This window comes from Mirounga leonina, unplaced genomic scaffold, assembly GCF_011800145.1.
Source record: "Mirounga leonina isolate KUSES-001 unplaced genomic scaffold, KU_Mleo_1.0 Mir_173, whole genome shotgun sequence".
NCBI classification, from domain to species: domain Eukaryota; kingdom Metazoa; phylum Chordata; class Mammalia; order Carnivora; family Phocidae; genus Mirounga; species Mirounga leonina.
In genome coordinates, this window is record NW_023270447.1 from 79,554,572 (window position 1) to 79,564,389 (window position 9,818).

General features: G+C 46.0%; 1 protein-coding gene across 1 annotated transcript in view; it reads right to left on the reverse strand.

The window, feature by feature from the left end:
• VWA5B1 (von Willebrand factor A domain containing 5B1) overlaps positions 1 to 9,818 on the reverse strand; it is a 54,610-nt gene that overhangs the window by 16,998 nt on the left and 27,794 nt on the right. The window contains exons 9-12 of the mRNA XM_035020225.1: positions 6,681 to 6,791; positions 4,523 to 4,725; positions 3,940 to 4,054; positions 2,359 to 2,544 (exon numbers count right to left, since the gene is read on the reverse strand). Coding sequence (XP_034876116.1) covers positions 2,359 to 2,544; positions 3,940 to 4,054; positions 4,523 to 4,725; positions 6,681 to 6,791 — 615 coding nt within the window. The remainder of the gene's footprint in view (positions 1 to 2,358; positions 2,545 to 3,939; positions 4,055 to 4,522; positions 4,726 to 6,680; positions 6,792 to 9,818) is intronic.

Below are 9,818 nucleotides of genomic sequence, written 5' to 3' on the forward strand. Positions count from 1 at the left end.
GTCTCCAAGTAGGTAACCAAAATTAACAAAATGAACCATCTGCTCCTTCCATTCCATTCTCCACGATATAAACATATATATAAAACATAAGGGCTTTGGGGATAATTTTTATTTTACAAGAACTGGACTATATTACTTACATTTACTTACATTTACATGTATCTTGAATTTTGCACTTAAAACATTTTGGAAATCCTGCATATCAACTCTTCTTTTTAACTTTTGACTGCACAATATTCTAGCACTCCTTATTTTTAAGCATTTGCTTTGTGGCCATTTATTTTGCACCACAAAAAAATTGCTACAGTGAATCCTTGGACATAAATCCATTACATCACTTTTATTTCTAGGTGTTAGATTCTTAGAAGGGATTTCTAGGCTGAGAAGTTATGTATTTCTAATTTCTTTTTTTTTTTAAGGTTTTATTTATTTATTTGACAGAGACAGACACAGCGAGAGAGGGAACACAAGCAGGGGGTAGTGGGAGAGGGAGAAGCAGGCTTCCCGCCGAGCAGGGAGCCCAATGCGGGGCTCATCCCAGGACCCTGAGATCATGACCTGAGCTGAAGGCAGACGCTTAACGACTGAGCCACCCAGGCGCCCCTGTATTTCTAATTTCATTAGTTATTTCTAGATTGCTTTCCAGGAGGGCAAGTCATATTTACACCACAATGGGCAAGGGTACCTTTCCCCAAGAGCCCTGCTAGTACCAGGAGAAAACTTTGCCAGTCTCATGGGTAAGGAAAGGAGAAGGCATTTATTTGAGGATCCATTCCAGTGGTAGGGTCCGTTGATGATCTGCTGCCTCCAAGACCTCCAAGGAGGGTCTAGACTGTTCAAAGACCGACCAACATTCTGTTTAGCATCTTCTCCCTACATTTGAACACCCCACTCTCCATAACACAGTAACCATTACCCTGACATGATTCTTAGGAGATAGTATAACATACTAAAAGCTGGAAATATCACACACAATTCTCACTTCTCTTGCAAGATTGAAAACACCTTTAACACAGAGCCCACGCTGGGGTGGGGTCACCCAATTGAGATGGCCGTGTGCCATCCAGTTTGCCATATTCCTCACCACCCCTCTTGCCTCTCTGTGGCCCCCGTGATAATTGCTATCCTTCATGGCATTTTCCCCTTTTATTTTTAGAAGTCCATTTCATTCATTTTATACCTGCCCAGTCCCTCTAGGCAATGAGTTGGTGACTCCTGCTTAAAAATAAAACGAGATGGCAAATCCTTCAAGCAGGCATAGAGAGACTCACTAAAGAGGAGAGATGGGGAAATTTCAGGCAATTCCCCACATTTTAGCATGAATTCCACCTTCCTTTGAGAAGTTTCTCACTTTTATCTCACTTCTGTCACCACAGACAAGAGAATGATCCATGTAAGTAAAACACAAACTTTTCTAAGGAGACATGACCTGAATAGAGCTTTTGGGGAAAGAAACCTGAGTGCAGTTGTTCTGAACTGAGTTGTTTGTCAAAATCACTTTGGGCCGATTATGTCAAATGCAGGTTCCTGGGCCTTACCCTCAAAGACTTTTATTGAGTAGACCTGGGTTGGAGCTTGGGTTCTGCGTTTTATTTATTATTATTACTTTTTAAATTAAATTAAAATTTATTTAAATTCAATTAATTAACATATAGCATATTATTAGTTTCAGAGGTAGAGTTCAGTGACTGCATTTTATTTTTTTTACTTTTTAAAAGATTTTTATTTATTTATTTGAGAGAGAGAGAGAGAGAATGATAGAGAGCATGAGAGTGGGGAGGGTCAGAGGGAGAAGCAGACTTCCTGCTGAGCCAGCAGCCCGATGCGGGGACTTGATCCTGGGACTCCAGGATCATGACCTGAGCCAAAGTCAGTTGCTTAACCAATTGAGCCACCTAGGTGCACCTATTTTATTTTTTAAAAAGATTTTTATTTATTTGAGAGAGAGATAGTTGGAGGGGCAGAGGGGGTAGAGAATCCTGAGGCAGACTCCCTGCTGAGTGCAGAGCTCCACACAGGACTCGATCCCAGGCCCCTTAGATCAAGACCCTGAGCCAAAATCTAGAGTTGGCCACTTAACCCAACTGAGCCACCCAGGTGCCCCTTGCGCTCTGCATTTTAGACACATTCCCCCAGTTTTTCTGCTGCAGGGGATTTTAAGAACCACATATTGCAATGATAGCATTTACCCAAGAAGTGTCACCATGACCACATGCCCATGGCCTGGCAACCAGACCCCAAAACTGTAGACCAAGATCCAATTAGTTCCTAGTGGCCACCAATAGCCTTTCCAGCTAAGGATGGTTTTGTGGGTAATGCTCTGGAGCCCCGCTGTTCTGGAATGTCTAAGATACTTACAGATCTGGGATGGGAGATGTATAAGGAGGCATCACACACAATGCCATATCCCACCAGCCGCTCTCCGGGGAAGAGGGAGCTGGTGCTCACAGGCGAGATCAGGACCTCAGTGGTCTCGGGGAAGACCCACTCCACAGTTACATCACTCAGGACTGGGGCCATGGCCTTCTTCAGGGATTTGATCATCTGTTAGGCAGGGTCAGAACACAGGTTGGGGGCACATGTGAGCAGGGGCATGCAGAGATGAGGAGCACAGAGACCATGTGGGTATGAGCATGACGGGGTATGAGCAGAGAAGAAGACACAATAGGCCTTGGGGTGGCTTGTTCAGCAGTGAATGTGACTCTGAGCTTCTTAGACTACTAGAATGTCAGAGTTGGAGCAGATCTTGCTTCTCTAAGCTTAGCATTTTATAATGAGGACATCTAAGACCCAAAGAAAGTTTGTGTCAAAGCATGGACTGAATAGTGATCTTGAGCAAGTTAATTTGCCTTGCTGGGCCTCTGTTTCCTTTTCCGATAAAGTGAGTTAGTAATTTTCAACTCTCAATGTAGTTGGGAGGATTAGCTGAGATACTGGATTTGAAGTCGCTGCCTCATGATAGGTGTTCAATAAATGACAGCTGTGGTTTTGCATCACTTAGGCTGATTTCTTCAAATGTACTGCAGAGCTGGAGAAAAATGATTTGGGGATTGTGCAAGCCATAAGGGTGCACTCCCAGATCCCCCTTGGAGGAAGACTGTGTCCTTTTTCTGCAAAGAATGCCATTAGGTGATAGTCTCCAGATGCAGCCCCAGCTTTCCAGCCAAGACCACACCTCTCTCTGGAAGCCCTCAGGCAATGACTGAGCACGGCAGGGATACTAGTGTTGGCATTCCAGCCCAATTTGACTACCTAATGGGTGATCTTTGCTCCAGAGCTCCCTGTTGGGTTGGCTGAGACCTTGCCAGACTCGCAGTCTGAAGCTCTCCCTGCTCAATCCTTTCACGGGTATGCATGTGCATTACGGGCTGAAGAGTTCTCCTTCCTGCTTCTTCCTCTTTTTTCTTTCACAGACATTATCCCCCAACGAACCTCTTGTAGTTATGAGCTTCTTAAAACCTGCTCTGTCTCTGCTTCCTGGAGGATCTGGACTGACCCAAGGATTTTTTAAGAGTTCGGTTATTAGTGCCAACTGTGCAGAAAATGGAGAGATGACTACAATCTCCTTGATTTCTGGGTCCTTTAGATGCTTCTGAGCCACCATTTGTCATCATCAGGAATGTGGCCAGAAATGACCCCCAACACAACTCCAGATCCATAGAGGCAGTGACTCTTTCAGAAGTCCCAGTCCTGCCCAGCCAGTGGATGGAGCATGTGATCCAGTGGCTGGAGACCAGTGGATCTAGTGTCCTGTACTAACTCCAGGAGTTGCCTGCTCTGTGGCCTCTACCTCTCTGATTCTCACTGGGGTGTATAGTGGCCTAGTGGGGAGCTTAGACTTGGATGAAATGAAATCTCAGCCCCACCACTGAGTTGCTGTGTGATTGGTCTGGGCCTCTGAGGTACCAGCACCAAAGAGACTGAGCCCCTTTCTCCTACCTTGGGTTGGAGCCGTTCTCCCTCCACCAGAAACTCAGCACTGCCCTTGGACACAGTTGCCAACCCTCTCACCAGTCTGTGGCAGACGTTGGGTCCAATTCCAAAGCTGTAGCACCTGGGGGAAGGGGAGGAGAGAGGGTGCTATTTCCCACCCTCTGTGTCCTCTTTGTCCCTTTGGTGGGGAAAGGGACAGAGCATGATCCAGCAGAGCTATCTTAGAGCTGATCCTAGCATCAGGCAGAGGGTGAAGGAGAAGGCAGAGGGCCATCAGTGGGCACTCACATTCACAACAGCCCATTAACTCCCACCCCAGGACAGAGTCAGAGCAGCAAGAAGGACTTCCTCCACCTAGGCTGCCCTTTGGGAGCTATATGCAGAGGTATGGTGTTATCTCATCCCACCTGAACTCTTGAGGGAAAAAGGCAAACTTGGAAGTTAGTTACACCACCCTAGAAAGCAAGCACTGTAGGAACTGGAGTTCTCTCCTTTCCTTCTGGCATTTTCCATGATACCCCACTTCTGGCACCCCCCAGCCCAGGGCAGCCCAGGATAACCAAGGCCTAGACCTTCAGCCTGTGCCCACCTGGTGGAGAAGGCATGGTTTCGCAGCAGTTCTAGCACCTTGCCGGTGTTGTTGACGGCACCATCTGTGATCAGGAAGAGAAGCCGTGGGTGGCCTCGGCGCACTGGCTGCCGGATGATCCACTTGAGCGGGGAAAGGATGTTGGTGCCACCCATGTCAGCACGCATTGTCTGGATGTTATCACAGGCCATGGCCACGCTCTCCTGCAGGGAAGGGTCATGGACAGGGAAGATAGCCCCCAGCATCACCATATGGCACCAAGACTGTAAGCCCCCTGGAGGATGGATCCTTTGTTTCCTTAGATCTTAGATCCATGGATCCAGGGATGCCTTAGATCCATGCACAGGAGGAACGGATGGCCACTCATCTGGTGTGATTCTGCCCAATAGCACCCCCTATGAATGCCCTAAATGCTGTTTGTGGTGTACTAACTTACCACTGTCCTTTCTTTGCTCCTCATTAAAAATATAAACACCCCTGGAAAAGGCAGCACATCAAGCTCCAATTGCTCAGTACAAATGAGTGTCCTTTTCCGATGAGCGAGGCAGGAGGTGTAGTGGTAAGACCATTATACTAGAAATCTTAAGACTCAAGTTCTGGCCTGCCTGTGTGCTAATCCCTACAGTACTTTGAAGAAATCATGTGCCCAATGTGGGCTTCAGATTCCCTTCCTCCTGGATCAACACTGTGGAACCCAACTGGCCAAGGACTCCTGCCACCGGATGGACATCAGATGTTTTGCTCCTGATTCATGAAGATGCTCTTTCAACACCTGTGCTTGGGATAATGGCATCTATCAAAAGTCTTGAAATGGATATGTACCTTTTGAGCCAACAAGACTAAGGATTTATCCCAAGGGAATCATTAAGGATGGGTGTGGAGTCTTCGCTACAAAGATGACTGAAGAGAAAAATATGGAAGCAACTGACATGCTCAACTGTAGGGATTTAGTTCAATAGGTCCTGATTGATCCGTGTAGTGAAATACTAGGCAGCCATTAAAATTATCTTGCAGATTAATATTACTGACACGGAACTATGCTCATGATAGGCTGTTGTGTTAGAAAGTAGGTTACAGAATGGTATGGCCCGTCTAATCCTATCGTTATTAAAAATGTATCTCACTAATACGTGGAATTTGAGAAAAAAGACAGAAGATCATAGGGGAAGGAAGAGAAAAATAAAACAAGACGAAACCAGAGATGGAGACAAACCATAAGAAACTCTTAATCTCAGGAAACAAACTGAGGGTTGCTGGAGTGGAGGGGTGGGTGGGAGGGATGGGGTGGCTGGGTGATGGACATTGGGGAGGGTATGTGCTATGGTGAGTGCTGTGAATTGTGTAAGACTGATGAATCACAGACCTGTGATACCTGTGTACCCCTGAAACAAATAATACATTATATGTTAATAAAAAATAAATTAAAAAATGTGTGTAAACACATAGAACAAGGTCTGGAGGGATTTATACTGAGCTTGTAATGGTGGTCTTTTTTTTTTTTCTGATGTGATCATGGGAGACTTTTCAATTTTTATTTTTGATTATCCAGATTTAAAAATTGTGGGACAATCAATATATATAATTTTTGTATTTTAAAAACCTATAAAGTTATTTTTCATTGAAACGTGTTCTTCCTTTCTCCCTCCCCTCCCTTACGTTCTTTCTTCCTGTTCCTAGACCTGGACAGGATATGCTCCAGTTGTGAGTGTGCTGCTGGGGCCCCAGTCCTCTTGTTCTAAATTGTAGTTTGAGCCTTGTGAGTTCTATTCTTAGCCCACCTCCCCACTTATTCACTCTGTAACCCTTACAATTCGCTCCTTTAGTTCAACCTTACATGAGTCTATCATTCTCTTGAAACAGAAGCAGGATATATCCTCTCTCTACCCCTTCCTTGAACCCCCTCTCCGTGCACAACCATACTTTGCCCAAAATGGTCCTTATTTTAAAGAGGAGGGATGTCAGAAGACGAGATGTCAGCAAATGGCCTACTCAGAGACAGCCTCTCTAGTTCCCTGCTGTGGGCATCATTGAGTTTCCACAGGGCGTGTGGGCGGCAGCATCTGAGGCAGGCCTCAGGGTTACCCACACTTTCTTTTTCTTCTTTTCCTCTGCTCCTCACCACCCACCCATTCTGGACCCAGCCCTGGCCCCTCCTTACCTCACTGTAGGTCTGACTGGAAGGGAAGAGGGTCTTAAATGTGGATCCAAACCCAATGACATTGAAGAGGCAGGCTGGCATGAGGCTCTTTAGAGCCACCAGCATGGCATCCTGGCGGGCGAGAGAGGGATTTTCAGAGCTCTGGAAGGAGTTACTGGCTGCCACCACCCAGCAGTATTCTTATCCCAGCACAGAAGCAGCCTCCAGACGGGCTTTCACCCCACTGCCCGCACGCAACAGTAACTTCTCCCTCAGATCAAGAAATTTGCTGACAGCAACCAGAGGCTGGACCAAAGCCATCATCATAAAACTTCTCATCCGTGTAGCAAGTCCAACTTCTCAAAGCCCTTCTAGTATGCTTGCCAGTTCCATTTCACCTCCTGCTGATCCTGAGAGGTTAGAGAGAGCAGGGAGCATCCACTCCCTTCTGCAGAAACGAAATCGACATCCAAGGGAGGCACGTGGCTGAGCCGGGGGCACACTGTGGGGTGGAACAGGCTTTCATCCAGGCCCTTCTGCATCCTACGTGCCCTACCTAGGGTTGACTCTCTAGTTAACAAGTCTCTTAGGGGCAGTCTCTTCAGCTCATATTTGTAAAATGCCCAGGAGATACTTTACATGCATTACTTCATCTTTCCATGACCTCACCATGACTAAAGGGGGATCTGGAGTAGAGAATCTGTGCAGTCTCCTCTCTACTGTAAAGAGGCATGGATGTTTGCATCCTCACCATGACCCTTTAGGCAGGCACAATATTATCCCCATTTTATACAAGAGAAAACTGAGGCACAGAGAGGTGCGCTGACTCATTGGTGAGCATTCTGAAAGTAGCGCCCCCAAAGTCTGGGAACATTACAGAGTCCTAATTGGCTTTACCATGCAACACCAGGAGCCCTTGATGAGTTCTGTTGAAATGAATAATGACAAAGAGGAAAGGTGGAGGAGATGGCGGGAGGGATGACGATGATGACGATGATGATGGTAGCACCAGGCAACAGTAAATCTCAAGCAATTACTATGTGCCAAACCCTGTGCTGAGCACTTTCTATTAATTATCTCATTTAATCTCTATAACATGTGTTACAGCACAGTGGATAAGAAGATACATGTTGAAGTTAGCCATCTGTGGGTTTAAATCTCACTTTTATCATGACTAACTTGACCCTGGACTAGTTAGGTCACCCCTCGGAACCTCAGCTTGGCATGTAGTAAGCATTCAGTGAATGGTTACCATCACCAACCCAATGAGAAACGTATGAATAGCAACATTGCTGTTTTACAGATAAGGAAACTGAGGCTCAGAAGGTTAAGACGTTGCACTGGATCACAAAACTTAAGAACAAGACAGCTTTTAAAACATAGCTCCCGAGATCATTATTCATGTTGGCTCTCTGCCGTGGCACAGAGCTCGGGAATGAGGGGCTCTCCCTCGTCCCCAGGTAGCTTATTGATGGCACCCCGGGGATCTCAGCATGACTTCAGAGAGAAAAACTGTTTGTGTTCCAGAATCTAGAAGGAAGCAGTTGCAACTGGATCTTGGCATCTTCCACAGCATACAGCCTTGCAGGCTCCACAGACCTGCAGCCCCTCTCCCATCCCCCTCTGTAAACATTGAACAGTAACATCAATGTTCCCTCATCTCTTTTTTGCCCATGTCAATACATTTTGTTTCTCTACAAAAAAAGTCAGTATCTCCTTATTTTTTCATTAGCCACTAATGAATATTCCTGCTAGCAGGAGACTCTGCTGATCCATACAGATTGTCTCTGCTCACACCTATTAGAGTTTTAAAACCATGTTTTTGGCAGCCAGTGGTAGCTGGAGAATGAGACCAGCTGCAGGAGATTAAATTGGCTGAACTTTCCCCCTTTGTGTGGCTGTTCAGATCTCTATTCTCTCCCACCTTCCTAAGCCTAGTTTTTCCTAAAACAGTCTACTAATGGGCCGCAATTAATGACCCAAGCAAAACCCGCCTATGGCCTCATTGCCAGTGGGGAAAGGAGTGTGTGCCCTGAGTAATTTCTGCACCTTTCTCTAAAAGGGGGCATGTGTAGCAGAATGGATTGTGCCAGGGCAAAGCCATTTGTGAAGGGATGACCTTGAGCTCAGTGAGCTGAACTGGAAAAGAGAGCAGGAGAGACTCCAAAGGGGAAAGGGACTGAGAGGAGAGCCAGAGGAAGTTATTGTCTGAACATTCTGGAAGGTAAAGGTTGGAAAGGTCTTTAGTTCAGGAAATGGATTTCCATTCATAAACTAACTCCATTTAACTGGTAGTAACAGCCTGGAACCCAGAGATGACAAGGATATAGAGAATGAGTCCAAGCTCAGCATGAGAAAAAATGCCATGGTCAATTATTGATGTCTGTCTGGCCTTGGGAGAGGGGAACAAAGGGACATGTGACATATGTTTGCCCTTCCTGAATTAATCTTTCCTTCTCATTTTATAGAAAGGATAACTGAATCCCAGAGGTGAGAAGCAACTTGTCCAAAGCCACATAGCAAGTCAGTGGCAGAATGATCCCCAAACCCAGCTACTGCTCTTTCTACTAAGCCATGCAGCAGAAATGACATAATCAGAGAAGAGAGCTTTTCTCAGTAGAGAGGTATTATCATTCCCTATCAGCAGGGTAAGGAAAATGAGCACTGATCCAACATAGGGAAGGCTTTGATTTCCTCATTAGCTCTGTGATGCTGGGGAAAACACTTGGCCTCTTGGGGACTCAGTCTCCTTACCTGGAAAATGGCAGGGAAAATGGATTAAATGCTCTCTAAGAGAAATCATAAGATCCCATGATACTTGAGAGTAACTGAAGAGATGTCTTACAAATTGATACAGCTATGGAATGAAATACACATGGCCACAGTGGCCTGGAGTGTGTTTCAGCAGGACTATGGACAGCTCCCCAGTCCAATTCTTGCCTTTGATGGAGGGCAGAGGTCGGGAGAAGGTGACAACCAGTCCTGCACCTCAGTGTCAAGAAGCTTCAAATGGGAACTTTGGTCTCATACATGATTGCTCAGTCATACTTCAAGACTAAACCCAGTCATAGCAAGCCCGAGGAGATAGCGGGTATCACAGATCCCACCCAACCCCTCTCCTCCTTGTCAGTCCTGTTGCCCTGGAAACAAGAGTTTTCT